The following is a 24,606-nucleotide window of genomic DNA, read 5'->3' as shown; positions in this document are numbered from 1 at the left end:
TCTGCCTCTCAAGTGCTGGGTGGGACTAAAGGCATGTGTATCACATGCCTGGCCATAAATCTTAAACACAAATGCATGTAAGCATTTTTGTAGTTTTAATATATATATACATATATGATACATATTCACAAGATTTACAGTTTGTGCCAAACCAGTCTGGGACACTGTACACAAAACATTAACATCTGTAGCAGTTATACATAATCTGTCCTAAAGTCATAGACATCATCATCCTCTTCATGCATTTTATCCACAGCAAATGATGGTTTACCTGTATAGGAGAAAAAAAAACGCAAAATTTTATACAAGAAAATAAAAGCAGTTGTGCTCAAACTACATAGTTCTAAAGTCCTTTGTCCCAGACTCACTTGCTGTTGATTCCACAGGTAACATCTCTGTGGTATCTTCTACAGGGGGTGCATCTGAGGTCTCTGCCTGTGGATCAAAGAAATGTGGTACGCAACAGCCCTTGACATCTTATTAACCTTATGGGGTCAGTTAGATCACAAACTTGTTTCTGCTTCTGACCCTCATTCTTTCTGCATTATAATGCTAGAGAATTCACTTGAGCTTTAACTCAAGAAACAAAACTTACGTTATTTTCACCATTTCTGTCATCTTCACCACCACCCTGTCTGTTTTCTTTGTGTCTTGGCAATTCTTCGGGTATGTCTGTTTCTTCTATTATTCCATTTGTCAGGCCCGAAGACCGGAAAAGGATTCTGTTAGTTAAATGAAGGTCCTTGAGGACTAAAGGAAAGGAACAAAAGTCATGTTAATGCAAGGCCTCTAGCATCCTGTCACTGTTATCCCTGTTGTAACAGTTTTACCTTGTATGCTGTGTGCATTATTCATTTCTAGTTCTTCCACATTAAAGCCCTTCTTCATGTATGCTGTAATACTCTCACTGAAATGTGGAGAAGGAGTCCAGGAAGTAGGAGGATGACAGTAGTAACCTAATGAGGAACTGGCATTAAAAACAAGATCTGTCAAACACAGTTCCAGCCCTTTATTCTATGTTGTCTTCAATGCCAATACAAAGAGACCTTACCCTGTCCACTCAGACCACAGCAGCTTAGCAGCACTTTCCACACTTGGCCCTCCACCCTTTTGGTGCAGACCTCTTCTCTGAGCAAGTTTAGTAAAAAAATCCAAAGAATCCTTAAACTCCGGGACAGTGTATTTTAAAACCACCTTAAAAACAAAACACGAACCGTCATTGATCTGTGTGGATAAAGAACAGTGGTAAGGACCTCAAGGGGAATTCTGTTACCTGTTGGCTATCAGCCTGGGATAGAATGGCGCTGGCAGCCTCTAGTGGTCTTAGTACTTCAATGCTTGTTGGACTCCGTAGAGCAAGTGCAGTAGGGGAGTTACTGGGTGAAATAATGAAGCATGGACTATCTATGACTGTGATCTGCTTGTCCAAAGGGACAACCTGCATGCTCCTGAAAAAGAGATGGAATTACATGGTTACTGGTCTATCTAAGCACAAGAGAACAAACATGAAGCTCAGGGTTGGATTGAACAACTCAGCACAGCAGTCAGATCCAATTTGTCATCACTGCTCCATGTTTATGAGAAACCCTAACACACAGAATCCTAAAATAAGCACTGCATGTTACAGTGCTACGCACCCAAACTTCACGGTTATTTCCTTAACCTTAGGAAACCAGGTCCAAATATGACTTTCAAACTCAATTGTAGGTAGCCTGGCCTTTCTAATCAATCATCCTAGCCCAGCACCAAGTTACCTTTTACTGATGTCTGAAAATCTTTACCTTGTAAGTCCCATGGGAACTCCAACATTACATATCCATTCTTGTTTTAAACTATTAATGATGCTGCTTTTCCCCACATTTGGGAAACCTACAAATAAATGCAAACCCATATTATAAAATACATTTTTTAATAGTTTCTTTGCCCATACCAGGTTAAGTGTTCTGGCTGCCAAGAGCTTAGACACCAACTTCTGAAGCTGGTAGGTATTTTTTAAGTGTTTTAGTAAGTTAAGCTAGAATCAACATTTGAGACGACTCCTTCCCTCTTGTGATAAACCTGTTCTCACAATGTGATGTTCTTAGCTAAATGTCTCTAGACTTAACAGTAAAAAGGCAAATGTGCTGAACGAAACTCACCAATTACTCCAACCCGAATATCTTTCCCAAATGACTGCCGAAAACCTTCAAGAAGCTTACAGAGTGCATCCTTGCCACAGCAGGTTTTACTTTGGATTGGAACAGCTTTCTTCTTTACCTTTACACATAAAAACCCAAAGTACAGTACTCTTAATAATTCTGGTAAATACCACCAGGTGAAACCCAGTAAATCTGGCACCAGAGTCCAGTTCTTAGAAAAACCACTGGCCTCTACTGCCTTTCAGATGATCTTTGATGAAATCAGAGTTGGATCTTATTGTTTTTCATCTTAATCAACATTTTGCACTCATCATATTTCAACCATCACAAACCCGAGGAAAACCACACCCCCCCCCACTAACAGTACAGTATACCTTGAGTATCTTCTCTCTGTACTTCATGTTTGTTGAGGCTTTGAACACCACTGTTGGCAATTCTTTATTCAAGTAATTTAGCCAGCTCTCCAAATTCTCCTTTGGTACTAGATCTTGTAAGAATTGGGAAAAGACAATGCTTAAAGTTTGGTTTTAAGCTTAATTTATTAAATGTGGTAAACTATTGATTGAATTCATTTGCATTTTCCCAATTTATCAAAAGGAATTAAGGGAAAAGTAAACTTCATGCCACACCACTTGTGTCCTGAGAGATGCTAATTTTTTTGATTTTTGAGACAGGGTTTCTCTATCAAACAGTCCTGGCTGTACTGGAACTTACTCTGTAGAACAGGCTGGCCTTGAACTCAGATCCACCTGCCTCCCCAGTGCTACGATTATGGGCGTGTACCACCACTGCTCAGTTGCTATACCTACCTCCCACAGTCCCTGTCTTTCAGGTTGGCCTAGAACTTTAAAACTCCCCTTTATCCCTTCAGTGATGGGATTGGTTGGTTTTCTGTGTGCTCGGCAGCAAAAGTATATCTTTTGAGTAGTAGGCAGGCAATGTTCCAACTGAGCAACTTTTGAAAATCAACATATCTAGTACTGCTCACTTGATCTAAGCACCTATGTCCCTTAACTAAGAGATACCAGCTTTCTAAGCCTAACATTGATTTTAAACCACTTTCTTATATAGACCTCTACACCCTCTGCCCAAATCTGTAGAGGCTTAAAAACCACTGCTGGTAATTCAATGTTAAAATTTAGCCAGTTCTCCAAATTCTCCTTTGGTACCTGATTCTGTTAAGAATTAGGAAAGAACAAATGATTCTCTACAAGTCTTTCTTCTGGGTTCTCATCCTGCTGCTCAAACCCACCTAGACACATATATTTTGTCTCATATAGTAACTTATCTTATACTCTAGCTTAGAGCTGAGCTATCTGTTCGCATATGAAACACAACAGTTAAATTCTTAAAACCAAGGGAGATTTAAGCATTAAATAGCAGAACAGAAAAATCCAGCTGAAACCACCTCCTCCCCATGTCCTTGGCACCAGAGTGCACATGCATTGGCTCTGTTGAGGTCAGAGTTGGATCTTATCAGTCTTCAGTGAGAATCAGACTGTTCAGATTTTTTCCTCATTCCTCATAAGTGCACATGAGACACAAAGGGGACCCTTTCTACTTACCTGATTTATTCAATACAAGTATCAGCTTCTTATGTCCACTTTTGACAACAGCTTCTTCGACCTGAGGACACCTACAGCCAAGAGGATCTCTGGCATCCAAAACCTCTAACAGAACATCTGAGGCCTCAATCACCTGTCCAGTAAGAAGCTATTAGAATAGCAGTCCCTCTTGAGTAGCACCCTCAACTGTGGCCCTAAGTCCAGAAGACAGGATCGCCATGTCTTCATTTTAATATGAAGACTGTTGACAACTTCCCACCCAATAAAATCAAATAACCTTGAATATATGATTTACCCACAATGAACTGTGTAGTTTAACAAGCCTTCTTATAAGTACTGAGGAGACATAGCCAGGCTCTGGCAATAGAGAAGAGTGGGCTTGGGTTGGCAGTGCTAGGAAGCAAGTGCACTAAGAATCTACTACCCCACTCTCCCAACTTCAACTGAAACAATTTCTAAGGATTCCCATGTTACAAAGGAGCTCTCAAATCTTCACACCATCGACACTGACCTATATCAAGATACCTTTTTAAGTTCCCGACAATGCAACTTCTTTGGATTCTGTTTTCCCGATTTAGCTTTCTTGGTTTTGGGTTCTTCACATTCCTAAAAGACATAAAAATAAGGGAAAGATAGTAAACTCAAAAAGCAGTTGTTACCAGTTGAACATTTCCACATATGACTACAGACAATATACCTGATATTTTAAATAGGAGACAATCTACACTTTCCTACTAATCTTTACTTCTTCACCTTTAGTTCTGCTTCAGAACTCCTATTTAAGGAGAGATAATCCTACCTGCTGAGGTTCCACATTGGACTGCTCATCACCAGGGTTAACTTCAAGCTTTCTTTTCCTTTCTTGTTGCCTATCAAGTTTCTGCTGCTGCTTTAGTTCTTCGAGCTGCATCGAAGCCATAAAAGCAATGAATGAGGCGGAGGCGGATGGTTTACCTTGGAAACCACACATACTCATGCCACATTCTATTGGAAGTTTCAGCCTGCTTACCTGCTGTTTCCTTAGCTCAGCTTCACGAAGAACAGCCTCTTTAAAGGGAGCACTATTTGGAACTCCAGGGTCCTTCCTAGGCTTCTTGTGACCCCGTTTTTTAGCTTCCTTCCTTAATTTTCGGTGATGTTCTCGGACCTATTAAAAACAAGACTCTAAGATTGGAGGAGGACTTGCCTAGCATGCATGAGGTCATAGGTTCAATCCTCAGTACTGTACAAAAGAAAAATGTCATGCCACAAAAACACTTTGCCACTTAAAATTTAGGCAATAAGTCAGTCTTAGACACAACTTATGCATTTGAAGCACTTTAGAAAAATGGGAATTCAATTGGAATCACACAGAATATGTATACTCAGCTCTTTGTAAAGACTATGTCACAGTGAGCAGTGTACTTTGCCACAGTTGCATTCTTAATGGTTAAGAGCTTGTATACATGTCTAGTCCCAAATCACCAACACTGCCTTCCCTACGGAGGGGAGAGGATGCAAAAACCAGCTTGGCAGTCCATTTGGTATAGATCTCCCAGGAACACTTACCTTTTTTTGGATTTTATACCGCTTATGGCAGGTCATGCGTTTGCTTGCTTTCTTTAACTCTGCCAAAAACAAACAAAACAATTAGGTATGGATGTTTTGCCTGCTCTTGTTGGAGCATCAATGATATGCTTACAGCGCTCTTGCAGAGGAAGTGACAAGATGGTTTCTTTTCTCCCTGGAAAGCAGTGAGCTGACACGTGGGCGCTGGACTCAAATAAAGAGCATCTACTGTTCTTAAATGCTAAGTCATCTCTCCCCTCCACCTACCAAAATATTATATTTCATTTACTTATTTTGTTTGGTCTGAGAAATAAGGTCAGTCTGGGAGATTGAACTCTGATAGTCAGGCGTAGTGGCAAGCACCTTCAGGAGCTTAGCTATATTCCTGACCCTCAAGACGTTCTTCCATCAAGCCAGAGGACTTACAAAAATACACTGAAAATGTACACTTAGTTTTTGATAACCTAAAAGTACAATGTTTTGATGTGTTTTTTTTTTCGAGACAGGGTTTCTCTGTAGCTTTGGAGTCTGACCTGGAACTAGCTCTTGTAGACCAGGCTGGCCTCCAACTCACAGAGATCCACCTGCCTCTGCCTCCCAAGTGCTGGCATTAAAAGAGTGTGCCACCTCCGCCCGGCATAATGTGCTATTCTTGCAGTAAGTCAACCACCAATTTAGATGAGACTATGGAGGTGAGGAATCGGAAGACGGGCGGACACGTGGCTATATAATCCCGGCATTCTGGAGGCTGTGACCAAGAGAATCGGGAATTTAAGGCTAGCCTGGGCTACAGAGAACCTGCCTCAACCTTTCCTGCAAAATTATGCCAGTATTCACGCTACACTTTCAAGTATCCGTCAATTTGACCCAGTAGATCGAGTGAAACAAGCTTCTAGAGGAAAGCACCACAAGTCTCAAGGAGAGGCAGGGGTTTCTCTTTTTTACATTTTCGAGCCAGTTTCTCAGTACACATGCCAGGCTGGCTGCAAAGTTTCGATCCTCCTGCGTTACTCTTCCTTGGACGGGATTACCGGCACGTGCCACAACGGGCGACCGACAGTGGTTTTGAATAGTCCTCAAACCAAAGGAAATCGTGGGCCGAAAACAGGCTCAGACACGTTAACCACACAAATCTGACTTAGGATTCCCCGTCTGGGCCTAGCTTCCCTTCCACAGAACAGGCCCTGGTGAATAAGGCCGAAGCCGGGCCTGGGCCTTCCAACCCTCTGCTCTACGGAGACAGAGCAATGCCTGCTGGAGCAGGAAAGAGGACCTTCCCGGTGGGCGGACTGCGCCCGGCTCTCTACCCCACTCACTTGGCCGCTTCATGCTGGCAGTGGACGCTCGGAAGCAGGAGAGACTTCAGGGACACCGAGTCTCCTCGGACGCCACGTGCGAAATGAAGCTAGGGGCCAACGTCACGCGCTCAAACTACTGCCGTAAAGCGAGTCGGGGGCTCGGCCGCGTGCGCGCGCACACCCAGTCGCACAGAGTCGGGATCGCTTGGCGGCCACGGGTTGGATTTACGGCAGCACTGGGAGGGGTGAGGGCGGCGGGTGCGCCTGAGCGACGGCAGCGGCCGCGGCCAGTGGAGCAATAGCAGCCGTGGCGGCCACGGGGCGGGGCGCGGCGGTCGGGGACCGCGGCCGGGGCTGCAGGCGGCGAAGCGGCGGGGTAAGGCCGGGCCCGGGGCGGGTGGGGCCGCTCCTCCTCGGCCGGCCGCCGGGCCTTTGTGTCGGCCCGGGCGGGCTGGAGCCGTAGCGGAGGCCCCGCCCCGTGGTGCGGACGCGCTGGTCGGGCTGGGCGCGGGGCGGGGCTCGGCGGCGGCCTCGGGACAGGCCCAGCAGCCCGGCCGCACCTGCCGGCGGGGACAAAGGCAAACCGGGGCCCGGAAGTTCCCCGCGCTGCGCTTTCCCGCCCGTCGCGGGGCGGCTCCCAAGCTGTCAACGTTTCCTTTAGTCCCCAGAAGCAGTGACAGGTCGGGCAAACTCTTCTTTTCCTCCGCCTCGCAAGGCCTCCTTTTTTGTTGTTGATGGTGTTTGGTTTTTTGTTTCTTGTGCGTTCGGCAAAAACTCCCTCGTTTGGTTTTTTTTTTCCCTCTTTCCGTGTGATTGCCCAAACCGAGTATTTTTTTCAGTGAGACATTTATTTAGAGGTTAGATACATCATCTTATCTAAAACGTCAAGACTATTTTCTAGTTTTAAAAGTATTTTCCGTCTCAAAGTTTTTTACTTTCTGAAAACGAAGTGAGTCTTGCTATTAAAATAGTTTTGATTTGAAAGATGGGGCAAAAATACAAAATTCCTGGAAAACAAATGACAAAAACGCAATAACGTGGGTATAGAAATTCTAGGAATAACTGTAGAAGTGTACGTTGGTTCAAGCTGTGTTAACTCAGACTTTTCAAAAATGACTTTATGAGCCAGGCACAGTAGAATACACCTGTTGGTTCCAGTCCTTGGGAGGTCCAGGCAGGGCGATGGCAGGTGTCAGTTCAGCTTAGGTTGCATAGGGACACCTTTTGCCAGTGAAACAAAGTGTTTCCAAGTATCATTCGCCCCCTTATTTAGTAATACTCCTTTTTCCAAATATAATTCAGAAGTGGATTTGACTCGGTATAGAAATTAAAGACTAGCTTTTGCTTTAGTAGTTTTTAATATTGGAAGTGAAAGATTGGAAAGTATCCTTTTTTATCTTTGACCTGGCCTTTCTTTGTTGCCAGGTTGACAAGTTTATGATCTCCTGCCAGTCTCCTGAGTGCTGCATTTGCCGCTGCTGGAGGGTGGGGACAGTGAGGATAGTATCTTCTGAAGAAATGTTTGCGATGAAAATAGTAACGAGTGTGTATGTGCAAAGGCACCAATGAGAATAGACGTATCTTGACTTCTCCATTGGAGTGTGAAATATAGATCATTATAGTGCTTTACCAAACTCCTCAAGATACGGAAACTATGTATCTGTAACAGACCGTTATTAGGATATCAAACATGAATGCTGATGTGGTAACCTTCTTTATGTTAGAACACAGTTGTTGAATATTGTTTTTTTTTATCACTTTGTTTATGGAGAAGATAGTCGGGCTGGTGTGGAGTTCAGTTGGTAGAGTGCTTGTCTGGTATATGTGTGAAGCAGTAGGTCAGTTCCTCCACACTGCCTAAAATGGGCATGGTGGCACATGATTGTAGTCCTGGCATTTAGCATGTGAGGCAGGAGACTGACACTGGCTTGGGATGTGTGAAACCCTGTTGCAGAAAGGAAAAGAAACCAACAAAAGACAACAACTGAGGCATAAATATTAAAGGCTTAAATGACAAATGGATGGTCTTCCTGTGGGAAGTATGATTATAATTACTTGCTTTTTTTGGTCTTTGAGTCATCTTTTTAACCAAGATTTTTAAAGTGTGTGTTGTAGTACTAAAAAAAAAAAATATTGAATGTTAGTAAGTTGTCAGATATTTGGCTATACTAACTACTTGCACAATTACACATTTTCTTTTTTTAAAAAAAGAAAACTTATTTTTGTCTATGTGGGCATGTGTATGTAGAGATTAGAGCTCCATGGCATTATCTTCTTCTATTGCTTTCTGCTTTCATTTATGTTGAAGTCTATTCATTTTTATTTTCTGTGTATGGATGTTTTAACTCCATGTGCCTAATGCCTGAAGAAACCAGAAGATGGTCCCCTGGAACTGGAGCTGGGGATAGTTATGGCTGCCATGTAGGTGCTAGAAATCTTATCCAACCAAGTCCTCTAGAAGAGTAGCCATCACTCCAGGGCTACCTTATTTTTTAAGCAAGAACTCTTGTTAGACCTGGAGCTTGCCCAGTGAGCCTCCTATCTTTACTTCTCTCCCGTTCTCTCAGTATTGGGGTCACAGGTCCCGACAGCTGTGCCTGCCTTGTATGTGGGTGCTGGTGACCTCCGCTCAAGCCCTTATGCTTGCATGGCAGGCACTCTGACTTTGCTATCTCCCCAGATCACTAAAGTATTTGTCCACTGGAAGCGTCCACATTCATTGTTAGACTCGTGGATTTTTGACTATAAATAAGGCCATCCTAACATCTAGAATTAAATTCCAGAATCATTTTATTTTCTGCTTATAGATAGAAATAGTGAAGTGATGCTTAGAGACCATTTTTAAATTACACAAACTTTTGTTTTAAACATCTCATGCATTTTTAGCATACTTATTTTATTTCCTGCATTGTTTATAGGATGGGGCTTCAAAAATAAAGAGGACCCAGTTCTTGTGCCTAGGGAGCTCAAGAGTTTTGCTTTGAAATTCCAAAGTAATTTAATGTCTTCCCTAATAAAGGGTATAGGTATACTTTACTGTTTTTATCTTGTTTTTTATTTTGAGATGACCTTGAACTCTTAGGCTTTTGTCTCTACCTCAGTGGGTGGTGTTACCAAGTACCACCACACCCAGTTAGTTCCACTTGCTGCTGGGGATTGAGCGTTGGACCTCCCACTTGATAAGCAACCCCTCTTCCAATTTAGCTGTTGGCCCAGTCCTTGTTTTCATTTAAAGATGAAGAAATAGAACTAAGAAGTTGTGATTTGGGTAGCAACAAACATAAATAAGAGGGACTCTTGAGTATAGATCCATTGTTTCTTGTAAAATACATCCTTTGAATAAGTAAAATCAAAACCATCCTTCCCTTACATCTTTTTCTTATCTTTTGAAAGTGTATTAATGATTAAAGGATTTGGGCTAGTAGATCATCTAAAACTTCAACGTACTCAGCACTAATAATTTACACTTTTGTCATTTGTTTTCCAGTGCAGTAGAAAAAGCAGTAATTTTGAAGTAAAGTAATTGTAGACTTTTTAAAATTCTGCTAAACTTGAATGTTATCTATGTCTTTCCAGAACAGGTAGAACTTTTGGAAAGAAATATTTTTTTCTGATACTTGGGTGGAGGGGAGGAAGAATTTTGTAGAGTTTGCTCTCATGAGCCGTTCTTGGTTTGTTCCAGCTTGCCAACACTTGGTGTCACATGTGAGCCTCCCACATGTGTTCACTCTCCATTCCAGCTCTGTGATTGAACTCTGCTCTTATTGACTAGGGGGCACTTGGGCAGGCATGCTTCATTCCTGGAATTGACAGTCATTTCATGTGAGTAAAGGTGAAACTCAGCGAGACGTTTCTAAAGCATGTGGAAGCATTTGGTTTTTAAATGGAAGAAATGTCAGATCACCTGGGAACTGATATGCCTGTTTCTTTTTCTTTAGCAGCTCTATTTGAATGTTATGTTTCCTGTCTGTTTATGCTCATTTATACTCCTATGTCCCTTTTCTCTGCCTTGTTCTTCTCTTTCAGTTCTGAATAAACTAACCGAATAAGCACTTATAAAACTTTATCTTCTCTCACTGGCTTCATTTGGCCTTCAGACATAATGAGGAGATTGGCTTTTCGAGGCGCTGGTTGTGCTCTGGTAAAGCTGGTAAATTACTGATCATCTTCACCCTTTTCTGTTCCTGTCATTCTTTACCTTTTCCCTTCCAACATTCTGAATTTTTATAATTCCTCCTATCTGAATCCCTCCTGTGTTTATCAATGTTTCCAAGGGTTAATCCTTAATTTCATTAATTCGTGGGACTGTGATCAGTTAGCAGTCATTTATAAAGTAAACAGCAACAACAGAACATTTGTAGAAGCTTTTAACCACTTTTAGTCAATTTCAAACTAATATACTTAGTAACCAACTGAAGCCTAGAGGAAGGAACGTGATCACTGTTCCTTTAACAGTGTGTGAACTTTAGTTCAGAGCAAGAGATAGGAGCCCCCTTTTGTTTCTTAGTTGCTTAGGGTTTTTTTTTTTTGTTTTGTTTTGTTCCTCTTTGTTTCCTGGTGATCCCCAGTTTTCTTCCCTGTGGTACTGGCAGCTAGTGCTCTACTGTTCTTTTTGTTTAGCTGCTACTGTCTGAGTTTCCTGAAACCAAATGTTGAGTGAAACTGGGTCTGCTGTTAACTTTTAGAAAGAACTTTAGAAAAGTTCTTTGAAATTACAATGCTCTATTTGATACTGCTGTTCAATTATATAAGCATTGTAGAGCTTCCAGGGCCTATACCCTTTACCTGCAGTAAATTATTCCAGTGGTTGCATTCCTTACATTATTGCCAAATGAATATATTGTAAAGTTATATTAAGAATAATTTTTTTTCTTTTGTTCTTGTTTTATTTGAGACACTATGTATCCATGACTGACTTAGAACTCAATAGGTAGACCAGGCTGGCCTCCAGCTTCTCAAGTGCTGGTATTAAAAGCATGCACCACTATGCCCAGCAAAGAAAAGTGTCTTATCTTAACTTGCTGTGTAAATGTGAGGACTAAGTTTAGATACCCAGCACCCACCTAAAAGCCATGTGTCACGGTGTAGTGTCTGTAGCCCCTCACTGGAGGGGCAGGGATAGGTAGGTCTCATGTACTCACTGACTCCAGGTTTAGTGAACAGCCCTTTTTCAATAAAAAGGTGGACAGTGCTAAAGGAAGACATGCAACAAAACCTATGATGTGCGTGCACACACAACCACACACACTCTCAGTTTCTTCTGGATTAGAGAGCTTTCCTATCATGTGTGAGGCCTACATTCAGGCCCCAGTACTGCAAATAATTAAGAAGTATCGAAAGCCAACAAACAAACGAAAATGTCATGCAGCCTAAAGCCAAGAGCAGATGTTTATGTGCTTCCAAAAAGAGCCCATGTATATAACATTCTTCCAGATCACCTAATGAGTTTCAAAGCTATTTTCAAAATCTGTGAGTACAGTGTCAGTCATTGAACTGAGAGGGAAGACTTAATAAAAGAGTTCAAGGCACAGATTGCTAGTTCTTCCCAGATAAAATATAGGGGAGAATATGTTTCATAGGGATATTTTTTATGAATTCTGCTGTAAGTGGAGAATTCATTTTTAGGGTACTTCTGCAGTGCTAGAAAGGTCACCTTTCCACCCCCTTTTGCACCACTCATTGCCTTAGGTAACGCTTCTTGGATTTTGCCCCTACACTATGGCCCATTTAGGTAATGGGTGTAATTGTAAGACATGCAGGAAAGCCGATAAGGCTGCTAACCCTTTGTAATAACCCTAGAGCTTTTGCTTATTTAGCTGCCTCGGGGGTCTTAGATCTTAGAGATCAGTGTTTCCAGCACACCATAAAGGCTACACATGGGCAACTGGAAAGATGGCGCAGTGGTTAAGAGTGCTGGCTGCTTTTCCAGAGGTGCTGGGTTCATTTCCCAGCACCTACTTGGCAGCTCACAACCAGTTGTAACCTCCAATGCAGAGGATCTGATGCCCTCTTCTGGCCCCCTTCAGCATCAGGCACACATGTGGTGCATAGATACTTACTTAGGCAGGCATAACACCCATATACATCAAAAATAATAATTTTTTTTAAAAAGACTGCATATGGATTAGGAAGCCACATTCCAGGATAAATCGGGGGCAAGAAGTGGTTGAATAATTTAGAATTATTGACATATAAATTTGTATACTTTTGCTATATCTGCCCTATCCGTGTTTGATAGTGTATTAATTACTCTGATGAGTAAAAGGCTTAAACACTGAAGTCCGAGATTTAAATTAACAAAAGAACTTAGAGCTAGTTAAATTCCTCTGGAACAAATTATTTTAAATCAACCAGAAGTTTGGTGGTATATGCCTAGCTGAGAGTTTGTTGACATTGTTGAAGATTAATATAAGTACTTTGCTAATTATTTCTTATAGAAGAAGTTGGATTCCATGGGTTCCAAGAGAAGAAGAGCTACCTCCCCTTCCAGCAGTGTTAGTGGAGACTTTGATGATGGGCACCATTCTGTGCCCACACCAGGCCCAAGCAGGAAAAGGCGAAGACTGTCCAATCTTCCAACTGTAGATCCTGTGAGTAACTAAGGCTTTGTGGTATCTGCCTGCTTTCTTGTGGTTTGCCTACACTTCCTTTTTTGAAGGAATTGAACTACATAGCCTTCTTTTCCCTCTGGTTTGATACGTTTCTTTCTCTTATGAAAATATATATTTAGTCACAAGTCTTAAAAGTAATAGTGTAATGTACTATTTTGAGACGAAAATATCAGTGTTTGATGTTATATATTCATTCAGCAAAAATTGTGTGCCTGTCATGTTCAAGTGATTGAGATTTGGCATTATGTCGCTAGCTCCATTTTCACATGGAACATAGAGTCCAGTGTATAATATAAACAAAAGCAAGAGTATTTTCTGTCTGTTTATGTATATATTTATTTAAGTATTCTGAGACAGAGTCTTACTATATAGCCCTGACTGGCCTGCAACTCACCATGTAGACCACGTTGGCTTTAAAGTAGAGCTATCTTCTGCTTCTGCCTCCCGAACATTATTTTAAAGAATATGTCTTTTCATCATATTTCAGACATGGGATCCCATTGGGTAATTTGAGGGTTTTTCTGTTTTACTTTTATAGAGATGTTTTTATTAAAGAATTGTTGATAATCCTTAGATTTTCATTGGATTTTGAAGATTTTTCTTTTCTTCTTTTGTGTAGATTGCTGTGTGCCATGAACTCTATAACACCATCCGAGACTATAAGGATGAGCAGGGCAGACTCCTCTGTGAACTGTTCATCAGGGCACCAAAGCGGAGGTGAGTTGGGAACACTTATTATGTCCAAAGGGAGGATTTGACACAGGGTCTAAGGCAAAGTGTTCGCTAATAGAGTTTTCCTTCATAAGGAGTGGTTTAAGTCTGGGATTCAGTTTGGTCTTTTAGTCTATCTTAATTTCAGTCTTATTCATCAAGATATTTGTTTATTTATTTATGTGTGTATGCGGGCTATATTGTGCATACTGAGAAGTTGTAGGAGTTGATTTTTTTGCCTTCCTCATGTGAGTCTCAAGGATTGAGCTCGGGTTGTTAGGCTTGGTGGCAAGTGCCTTTACTACGAGATATATTGCTTGCCTGAGTGCCATGCATTCTCTATACATGTTACATAAATGCTTTTTAGAAATTGACATCACAAGCCGGACAGTGGTGGCACACGCCTTTAATCCCAGCATTTGGGAGGCAGAGGCAGGCGGATCTCTGTGAGTTTGAGGCCAGCCTGGTCTACAAGAGCTAGTTCCAGGATAGGAACCAAAAACTACGGAGAAACCCTGTCTCGAAAAATTCAAAAAAAAAAAAAGAAATTGACATCACAGTTTACAGATAGGAACTTCCACAAGTTCTAAAAGATAGAGTTCAAACTCATTCATGTTTTTCTTTCTTTCTTTTTTTTTTTTTTTTTTTTTTTCGAGACAGGATTTCCCTGGAACTAGCTCTTGTAGACCAGGTTGGCCTGGAACTCACAAAGATCCGCCTGCCTCTGCCTCCCGAGTGCTGGGATTAAAGGCGTGCGCCACCACTGCCCAACTTAAAACTCATGTTTTCTATGATGCCTGTGTTCTTAACCATTATGTTACATAAAACTCTTCATAGGAAAGGTATGCCCTGGGGTCTGGAGAGATAGATAGTTTAGGGATTACGGAAGTATACTGCCCTTCAGAGGACCCATGTCAGGCAGCTCAGAACCACCTGTAACTTCAGCTTCAGGTGATTTGACTTCCTCTTCTGGCATCCTGTTCTGGACACTGTGCTCAACATGCACAAACCCACACTGACACATGTACACATAATTAAAAATAAAATAAAATATTAAGGAAAAATGTATACCCCTCTGCTTGCTGCTTTCTACCAGCCCACTAGTACTGAGAAGTGCAGGTGCAGACTGTGGAAGCTGGAGTACTGTTACCTTGCAGTTTTGAAGATATGGGCCTTATGCCTAAGTGACTCACATGTTTTTTCAGTGTTTTATGCCTCAGCCTCCTGAGTGCTAGGTTTACAGGTATGAACCACCACCACACTGGCTGTGAATCTCTTTTGAGACTTTATTTTGGTAACTTTAGAATGTATTAAGGTTTGTTTTCTTGTAGCAGTGGTTGAAACAAAAGAGAAATTTCTTTTGTGTTGGAAGACCTGCCCGGCAGAGTCTTCAGGGACATGTTGTGTATGTCCTTGTTCTTCTGTCCTTGGGGTATCATCATGATCCAAGGTGATTCGCTATAACGACCCTCAGATGGCAGGGAAAGGGAGGCTGCATTAGGGATGTAAGCTGAACATGACACACTTTAGCGTTTGTGTTGGCTAAAGCGTAACTGTAGTAGGACTGGGAAATATGGTCTGTGTATTCAAATGCCATCATCCTCTGAGAAGGGAAAGTGGCTTTGAAGTAGTTAACAGGTCCTGTACATCAAGGTTAGTGTTTCTTAGTGTTCTGGCTTAAACATTAATTGATCTTTGTTCTCTGTGGTCGTATTATGTCAAGGTGTCCTTTCTTATTTTAGAAGGAGAAAAGCTGTTACAAAAGAAGGTGTACTACACAGCACTATTTATGTTAAGTTTTGTTTGCATATTCCTGTGAAGAAAAGTCTGGATGGGTTTATAAAAACACGAATGGTGTTGTTGAGTCTAGATCATACTTTTTATTTTTGTTGTTTGTTGGCTTTTGCAGTACTGGTGAATGAACCTAGGGCTTTGTATATGCTAGGCAAACACTTTTAAGCCTGAGCTACAGTCCCAACCCTTTTATACTATTGTGTCTGTTTAATTTTAGTGAAAATATGTGTAAAGCCATGCATTTTGAAAGAAAAGGATCTCAGTTTTGATAATATTGTATGATCCATCCCCCCCCCTTTTTTTTTTGGTCAGTATGGTAATTCTAGAATTATGAAGCACTACTTTGCTTACTTCTTCAGGTCCATGTCCTTAGTAGAGACTCAGTTGCTTACAGATGTTGTCTACCTACAAGCATGAAAGGATGTTTTGGTCCAATAGTAGCAAGAAAGAATAAACTCTTGGCCCAAATGAAGAGCCATCTTGGACATCAAATTATCAAGGTCTTAATGCTCATTCTGAGAAAGTCTTTAAGTACCACCCGTCTATATCAGTATCAGGCCAAGATGGTTCTTTGTTGTTCTCCTCTGATATGAGCCACTAAATAGTATTCCTCCAGAAGAGCTGGAAGTAGTTTTTTTTTTGTTGTTGTTGTTGTTTTTAAAAAAAGATTTATTTATTTATTTATTTGTTATGCATACAACATGTCAGAAGAGGGCACCAGATCTTATTACAGGTGTTTGTGAGCTACCATGTGGTTGCTGGGAATTGAACTCAGGTCCTCTGGAAGAATAGCCAGTGCTCTTAACCTCTGAGTCATCTCTCCAGCCCCCTGGAAGTAGTTTTAACACTGGGTGGTGGTGGTGCATGCCTTCAGAGGCAGGTGAATCTCTGTGAGTTCAAGGCCAGTATGGTCTACAGTGTGAGTTCTAGGATACCCAGGACTGTTAGACAGAGAAACCCTGTCTCGAAAAACCTATCTCAAAACATGAAAAATGAATACAAAACATAGAAAATACCTTAAAAGGATACCCACCAGCCAGACATTAAAGCAGTTTGATATTAACATAGGCCATGTGTGGTAGCATTGAGAGGCAGGTGATTCTGTCTGAGGTCAAGGCCATTCTACATGATGAGATTCAGCACAACCTTGGGAGACCCTGTCTCAAAAACAATAATCGTAATTGTCATAGTAGTCTTTAACCCATTTTGTATAGTGGGAACTCAGGAATCCATATGAACATAATAATTGAGTAAATTGAAACTATGATTTGGAATGGGTTTTCTGAAGGTATTTCCCCATAAAGTACAAATGAAACAGTAGAGAAGCCTGGCAGGCACTGCCATGATCAGAGGTAATTCTGTCAGAGTAATTAGAACAAGACAAAACCATGTGCCATCTGGTAAAATAGTTTTTTGTTTTGTTTTGTTTTGTTGGTTTGGTTTGGTTTTTCAAGACAGGGTTTTGATGTAGTCCTGGAACTAGGTCTTGTAGACCAGGCTGGCCTCGAACTCACAGAGATCCACCTGTCTCTGCCTTCAGTGTTGGGATTAAAAGTATGTGCCATTACACTTGGCTCATTGTGTAGTTTTTATAAAGAGCTTTGGCTTTTGTTTTGAGCCACTTTGAAAATAAGGAAATGTAAATCATTTTCCTAGAGGAAACCATGGCATGGATTTAGTTCTGGTAACTTTAACATTAGATACTTAGCATATAAAGTTGATCATTGATGTTAACTTAGATTTTTTTTGTATGACTATACATATTTTGAAAAGAGAACACATCTGTGCCTTGCTTTTGTTATTTCTTTTTAGCTCTAGTAATGAGGTCTAGTAATAAAGTTTCTTGGTAAAATTCTAATTAGATTTGTTGCTTGGTATGTTGAATATTACACAGATAGTTTTGAAATAAAACTTTATTTGTTTTGAATTAATGTCATTAAAAGATATTTAAATTATAACAGAAATCAACCAGACTATTATGAAGTGGTTTCTCAGCCCATTGACTTGATGAAAATCCAACAGAAACTTAAAATGGAAGAGTATGATGACGTTAATGTGCTTACTGCAGACTTCCAGTTGCTTTTTAACAATGCAAAGGCCTATTATAAGGTAAGAAAACATCAGATTTGGAAAGTATCAAATTTTATAATTGTTTGTTTTTTCACCTTTTAAATTTTAAATTTTTATTTTATTGGGGAGTACTATATAGATATTGGCTGACCTTGAGCTTCTGATCCTCTTGCTTCCATCTTCAAAGTACTAGGATTATAGGTGTAGGCCACGATGTCTAGTGATTGTTTAATATGTACATCTTTTTATATATACTTAGAAAAGATATATGTTCTATATTATACATATTATATTATACGCATATAATGTGTATGCATATTTTGCCTATATGTGTATAAGTACATTGTGTATGTGTAATGCCCAGAGGCTGGAAGAGAGCCCATCAGATCCTCTAAAGCGAGTTCCAGATAGTTGTGAGCTGTTGTGTGAATGCTTGGAACCAAACTGGTCCTTTGTAAGATCAGTTATTGCTCTAAACCGCTGAGCTATTTTTGTAGCCCCTAGCTAGCTTTTTAATATTTAGCAATCATTCAGATAAGAAGTAGTTTCTTCTGTCTTCTTTTATTATTGTTTTGATTTTTGTTAGAATAGTTGGTTGGGGGAAATTTTTAATTTTTTGTTTTGTTTTGTTTTTTCTTTTGGTTTTTCGAGACAGGGTTTCTCTGTAGCTTTGGTTCCTGTCCTGGAACTAGCTCTTGTAGAACAGGCTGGTCTCGAACTCACAGAGATCCATCTGCCTCTGCCTCCCAAGTGCTGGGATTAAAGGTGTGTGCCGCCATCTCCCAGCTTTGTTTTGTTTTCTTGAGGCAAGATCTCAATGTGTAACCAAGACTGGCTGGTCTCTAACTTGCATTGCAAATATTCCTGGCTTGCATTTCTTTGATTAGTAAAGAGACATCATTCATGTGATTTTTTTTTTTTTTTTAGGGATTTTTGCTTCATTTCTTTCATAGATTCCTCAAATATTTTGCTTGTATTTCTTCAATTGTCTCTTTATTTTTATGTTCTGGGAATTAAAAGTATTTTGAATGCTAACCGTTTTTAAATTACGTTTCAAATATCTGGAGAGGTAACTGAGAGTCCTACATCTGGATCTGTGGGCAACAGGAAGCAAATGACACTGGGACTGGCTTGAGTGTCTGAACCTCAGATTCCCAACTCCAGTGACACATTTCCTCCAACCACACTTTCAATAGTGCCACTTTCTGTGAGCCTAGGAGAGCTGTTTTCCTTCAGACCAGCACAGCTCTTTCATTAGACTTTCCTCTCATCTTTGTTTCTTTGAAACCCTTTCTTGCTTTTGTGTATTTAGGTATTTTTTTATACTTTTTTTTTTTTTAATTTCTGCCTCCTCCCCGCCTCCTTCCCCCCCCCACTCCCCCCTCCCTCTCCAGTCCAAAGAGCAGTCAGGGTTCCCTGCTCTGTGGGAAGTCCAAGGTCCGCCACGCTCCATCCAGGTCTAGGAAGGTGAGCATCCAAACAGGCTAGGCTCCCACAAAGCCAGTACATGCAGTAGGATCAAAACCCAGTGCCATTGTCCTTGGCTTCTCAGCAGCCCTCATTGTCCGCCATGTTCAGAGAGTCCGGTTTTATCCTATGCTTTTTCAGTCCCAGTCCAGCTGGCCTTGGTGAGCTCCCGTTAGATCAGTCCCACTGTCCCAGTGGGTGGGTGCACCCCTCGTGGTCCTGACTTCCTTGCTCATGTTCTCCCTCCTTCTGCTTCACATTTGGACCTTGGGAGCTCAGTCCAGTGCTCCAATGTGGGTCTCTGTCTCCATCCATCACCAGATGAAGGTTCTATGGTGATATGCAATAGGTATTTTTTTAGATAGTTTAATTCTTTCAAGTTTTTGAAGTTTACTGTTAGTCTGTTATAAAATAGAAGCAATTTCATCAGTTATTTCTTTTATAGTGACTTTCTTATTATTAGTAATTAATTTTAAGTTAACAAATCATTTGTCTTCTGCCTCAAGTATCTCTGTAAATTTATTCAAGAATGCCCTTAAAATGCACTTTCTTTTTTTTTTTTTTTTAGAAAGTTAATGAAGTCCTGTGTATCTTCTATCTTCTAATCATAAGAATTTTGAAATAACGCCGGGTGGTGGTGGCTCATGCCTTTAATCCCAGCACTCGGGAGGCAGAGGCAGACGGATCTCTGTGAGTTCGAGGCCAGCCTGGTCTATAAGAGCTAGTTCCAGGACTGGCTATAGAACTACAGCCAAAACCCTGTCTCGGAAAAAAACCAAAAAAAAAGAATTTTTTGAAATAATTGTAATAATTATATTTTCAAATTTGCCTCAAAATACCAATCTCTGTTGAACAGGATTCTTTAAAACTAGCCATTACCGATAAAAGTAATGTTCCTTTCTCTTCTCTTTGCTAATGGATACATAGCCAGAGTCCCCTGAATATAAAGCTGCTTGTAAACTCTGGGATTTGTACCTTCGAACAAGAAATGAATTTGTTCAAAAAGGAGAAGCAGATGATGAAGATGATGATGAAGATGGACAAGACAATCAAGGAACTGAAGGCGTAAGTGTGCATGTAGCAGCATGGATAGCTTGGGAAGTAGGGATAACTAATTTTTCTGGGCTGTTGTGGGAAGTTATATTGGTAGTTGAGAGGGTAAGTTAACATTAAGTTAGAGAACCTCACTCCAGTTTCGTGTAATTTTAAACATCCTGGACAATGTTACTCAGTGTTATTCATGGGTTTTTTTTTTTTTTTTTTTTGGTTTTTCGAGACAGGGTTTCTCTGTGGCTTTGGAGCCTGTCCTGGAACTAGCTCTGTAGACCAGGCTGGTCTCGAACTCACAGAGATCCGCCTGCCTCTGCCTCCCGAGTGCTGGGATTAAAGGCGTGCGCCACCATCGCCCGGCTTCATGGGTGTTTTTATAAACTGTTTATATTAATGTATATTTCCTGCTCAGTTTTAAAAATCATGATATTTTCAAGGGCTAGTTCAATTCAGTATTGCTAGATTGAAATAGTGGGTAAGTGTAGGTAGTGTTGTGATTAAAGTTTGGAAGAGCTGGGTGAATCGCCTTAGTTAGGAATGCCTTACTTTTTCAAGCTAGAGGACAGTTAGAACTGAGAGGAGAAACAACAAACAAGCTGGAGATCTTGGCAGCTACTGGGAGGAGGTAAGTGGAAGAGAGGAAGAAAGAAAGTCATTCGTTTTGTAGGGAGGGTGACAAGTGGCTGCATGGCATAAAGGGAGAGCACCTTCAGAGAAGAGTGACTAGGAGAGATGCTTAGTCTTTTGGCCAGTATCTGGAAAAGAGAGTGAGGGAGAAAAAGATAAAATTGAAGAAAAATTGTACTTGTCAGGTATTTTGTCATTATCTTTAAAGGAATTAAATAGACTTAATAGTGATGCCTGATAAAAGTCTCTGTAAGCAGCTGTCAGGAATATTTTTTATTTATTTTTTATTTTATTTATTTATTTATTTTTTTAGTTTTTCGAGACAGGGTTTCTCTGTAGCTTTGGAGCCTGTCCTGGAACTAGCTCTTGTAGACCAGGCTGGCCTCGAACTCACAGAGATCTGCCTGCCTCTGCCTCCCGAGTGCTGGGATTAAAGGCGTGCACCACCACAGCCCCGGCAGGAATATTTTAATAGATCACTATTTACTGTGTGATCTTAGGGCATGCCACGTGTGTTCTGAACTCAGAAATTTTACAGTTGCTCTTACCTGTGCTTAGAAATAGTTTTTTTCTTTTTAAATTACTTATTTTTATTTTTTGTGCTTTGGTATTTTGCCTGCATGTTTGTCTCTGTGAGGGTGTCAGATCTCCTGGAACTGGAGTTAAAGACAGTTGTGAGCTGCTGGGAATTGAACTCAGGTCCTCCGGAAGAACAGCTAGTCCTCTTAACTACTGAGCCATCTCTCCAGTCCCCTAGAAATAAATTTTTACTTGTTTTCTTATTTGTTTGGTTTGGATTGGTTTTTCAAAACAGGATTTCTCTGTGTAACAACCCTGGCTGTGCTGGAACTCACTCTGTAAGACCAGGCTGCCCTCGAACTCACAGAGATCCGCCTACCTCTGCCTCCCAAGTGCTAGGATTAAAAGTGTGCACCACCACCGCCTGGCTGAAAAAATTTTAAGAAATTATGTGTGTAGGTGTTTGCCTACGTGTATGTCTGTGTACCAGTTGTGTTCCAAGTATCCAAGAAGGCAAATAAAGAATTAATTAGCAGAATGTGGCTTGCTGAAGCCCCAGCCTTTCTATAGCCAGAAAATAAAATTTAGAGCTTAGCCTTATAAATTTTTTTATTTCTGATACTTTCATACATGTAAACAATGCATTTTGGGTTTTTTGGTTCCCTTCTACCCTCTCTCATTTCTTGACCTTTCCTGCTGAAACTCATCTCAGCAAAGGACTTGCCTGCCTTTTTTTCATTTGCATAAATAATGAGAAATAGAAATATTTTTGTTTGTCTTTTGAGACAGGTTTCTCTATGTAGCTTTGGAGCCTGTCCTGGAATTTGCTCTGTAGAACAACCTGGCCTTGAACTCACACAGATGCGCCTCCTCTGCCTCCTGAGTGCTGGAGTTAAAGGCATGTGCCATCACTGATGCCCGGCCCAAAAAAATGGAGAAATCTTGCATGTTCATATTTGTTGAAAATTCTGGGCTTTTTAAAAAATATATATTTATAAGGGTTTTTTTTTTTTTAAAGGGGAAGGCATTTTTTAGCTCCTAGTTTTTATTTAAGGTAAAATTGTCTTATTTTGTTCTGCTACAAAATTTTAATTAGAACATAAATTATTTTATTTATTTTACTTATTCCTCCTCTGTTTCTGTTCAGAAAGGGACAGGCCTCCCATGGGCATCAACAAAGCGTGACATATCAAGTTGCTGTAAGACTAAGCACTTCCCCTTGTATTAAGACTGAGCAAGGCAACCCAGTATGAGGAATAGGTTTCCAAAAGCTAGCCAAAGCCTTATGGACAGCCCCTGAGTCCCATAAGTAGACCAAGTTACACAACTGTCACATATATGTAGAGAGTCCCATGCAGGCTCCCTGATTGTTGGTTCAGACTCTGAGCTCCTATGAGCCCAGGTTAGTTGTTTCTGTGCGGTTTTTGTTTTTTGTTTTTTTTTTTGTTTGTTTGTTTTTTTTGTGATATCCTTGAACCTTCTGGCTCATATAATCCCTCCTCCCTCTCTTCATCAGGATTCCCTGAGCTCAGCCTAATGTTTGACTGTGGGTCTCTGCATCTGTTTTCTATAAGTTACTGGATGGAGGCTCTCTGAGTCTCAGTCTATGAGTATAGCAAAATATTGTTAGGCATCATATGCTGACTTTTTTCTCCAATCGTGGTTGGTTCTATCCTAGGCCTCTGGGTCATCCAACCTCTGGGTCCTAGCACTCTAGGCTGTGTCAGGGGTGGGTTCACTCTTACGGCATGGGTCTCAGGCTGGACCAGTCATTGGTTGACCACTCCAGCAATCTGCCACCCTTAGCCCAGCACATCCCATAGGCAGGACAGACTGTGGGTGAAAGATTGTGTGGCTGGTTGGTGTCCCAGTCCCTCCATTGGAAGTCTTGCCTGGTCACAGAAGATGACCAGTTCAAGCTATGTATCCACTGTTGCTAGGAATCTTAGCTGGGATCATCCTTGTAGATTCCTGGGAGTTTCTCTTGCACCAGGACTGTATTTGACCCTGAAATTTCCCCCCTTTTAGGTTGTTTCTTTCAGTACTCTTCCTCTTCATCCTCCCCTCAATTCATTCCCTCATGTTCCCAATCCACCATCCCCCAGTTTACCCATAAGATCTCTTCTATTTCTCCTTTTCAGGGAGAACCATGTGTGTCACCCCACCCACACACACACACACATTCTCCCGACTGTAAAGGATAACCGTGCTACAATTCACAGACCCAGAGAGACTAGGTAACAAGGAAGGTCCAATAGATTTTTACTTGATTTGAGGAGCTATGAGGAACAGAGTAGTCAAGTATTATTATGGGGCATGTTTTCTCTAGTTTTAAGGATATGAATTTCCACATTCACATATATGCTACTTTTATTTTACAATGTTTATTACAAATTTAAGATTCATTGTAGGACCTGATCCAGGAGACTTAATTACAGAAATATTTCAAAGAGCTTCACAAGTTCACTTAGTCTTTCTTAGCCACAAGCCTGTGCCTACACTAGAGCATTTCTCTTTTTTTTTTTTTTTTTTTTGGTTTTTTGAGACAGGGTTTCTCTGTGGTTTTGGAGCCTGTCCTGGAACTAGCTCTTGTAGACCAGGCTGGTCTCGAGCTCACAGAGATCTGCCTGCCTCTGCCTCCCGAGTGCTGGGATTAAAGGGGTGCGCCACCACCGCCTGGCAAGCATTTCTAATGTACTCTTGAAACTTGAACTTAGGATAAATATTGTGCAGTATTTGCTCTTTAGAATTAGCTTCGTAATCTTAAAAATTGTTTCCTATTTGGCACTTATGTATGGATTTGTTTCTCTCCCTGTCCCTCTTTGCCCTCTAGTCTTCTCCAGGTTACCTAAAGGAGGTCCTAGAGCAGCTTCTTGAAGCCATAGTTGTAGCCACAAATCCATCAGGACGGCTCATCAGTGAACTTTTTCAGAAACTGCCTTCCAAAGTGGTAAGAGATATGATCAATGATAAATGAATTAAAGTATTTATTTTTAAGTACTTTAAGAATTTTATTAGATACTAATAAGTAAAATAAGATTAAAGGTTAAGTGCTACAGGTTAAGTAATGTAGATGGAGACTGCACATTGGTTTCTCAGCTGCCGAGATCCAAGGAATCACACAGAAATGATATTAATTACAATGCTGTTTGCAGGCTGGCCTTGAACTCACAGATATCCACCTGCCTCTGTCTCCCGAGTGCTGGGA

General features: G+C 40.9%; 2 protein-coding genes and 3 non-coding genes across 33 annotated transcripts in view; 1 reads left to right on the top strand and 4 right to left on the bottom strand.

Annotated features, from left to right (window-relative positions):
* Window positions 1–60: 60 nt before the first annotated feature.
* Gnl3 (G protein nucleolar 3) lies at window positions 61–6,732 on the bottom strand. Its single transcript, XM_041662434.1, has 15 exons — window positions 6,568–6,732; window positions 5,252–5,310; window positions 4,713–4,850; window positions 4,503–4,607; window positions 4,229–4,309; window positions 3,704–3,836; window positions 2,513–2,625; window positions 2,139–2,256; window positions 1,782–1,869; window positions 1,274–1,448; window positions 1,052–1,194; window positions 831–967; window positions 596–750; window positions 369–435; window positions 61–271 (listed from the first exon to the last, which is right to left on the bottom strand). Exons 1-15 carry the CDS (start codon window positions 6,578–6,580, stop codon window positions 195–197), a joined length of 1,602 nt encoding a protein of 533 aa, XP_041518368.1. The 5' UTR covers window positions 6,581–6,732; the 3' UTR covers window positions 61–194.
* Window positions 1,503–1,576, bottom strand: LOC121455495. The gene has a single exon (XR_005975516.1). It is a non-coding gene; the product is annotated as a small nucleolar RNA SNORD69 (small nucleolar RNA).
* LOC121455501 lies at window positions 2,388–2,465 on the bottom strand. The gene has a single exon (XR_005975520.1). It is a non-coding gene; the product is annotated as a small nucleolar RNA SNORD19B (small nucleolar RNA).
* LOC121455494 lies at window positions 3,586–3,662 on the bottom strand. The gene has a single exon (XR_005975515.1). It is a non-coding gene; the product is annotated as a small nucleolar RNA SNORD19 (small nucleolar RNA).
* A 55-nt stretch (window positions 6,733–6,787) lies between the features above and the next one.
* Window positions 6,788–24,606, top strand: part of Pbrm1 (polybromo 1) — a 98,761-nt gene continuing 80,942 nt past the window's right edge. For 18 of the 29 annotated variants that reach the window (XM_041662422.1, XM_041662431.1, XM_041662415.1 and 15 more), the window contains exons 1-8: window positions 6,788–6,925; window positions 10,232–10,371; window positions 10,576–10,699; window positions 12,987–13,139; window positions 13,780–13,877; window positions 17,627–17,774; window positions 20,130–20,267; window positions 24,232–24,348. In XM_041662422.1, coding sequence (XP_041518356.1) covers window positions 10,652–10,699; window positions 12,987–13,139; window positions 13,780–13,877; window positions 17,627–17,774; window positions 20,130–20,267; window positions 24,232–24,348 — 702 coding nt within the window. In that variant the 5' untranslated portion in view covers window positions 6,788–6,925; window positions 10,232–10,371; window positions 10,576–10,651. Of the gene's footprint in view, window positions 6,926–10,231; window positions 10,372–10,575; window positions 10,700–12,986; window positions 13,140–13,779; window positions 13,878–17,626; window positions 17,775–20,129; window positions 20,268–24,231; window positions 24,349–24,606 lie in introns of those variants that run through there. The other 11 variants (XM_041662432.1, XM_041662429.1, XM_041662421.1 and 8 more) reach the window with 5 other exon arrangements.

Source organism: Microtus oregoni, unplaced genomic scaffold (assembly GCF_018167655.1).
Source record: "Microtus oregoni isolate MIOR12 unplaced genomic scaffold, Mior012 000013F_ref0000133, whole genome shotgun sequence".
NCBI classification, from domain to species: Eukaryota; Metazoa; Chordata; class Mammalia; order Rodentia; family Cricetidae; genus Microtus; species Microtus oregoni.
The sequence above is the reverse complement of the archived record's forward strand: the minus strand, read 5'-3'. Positions and strand labels throughout refer to the sequence as shown.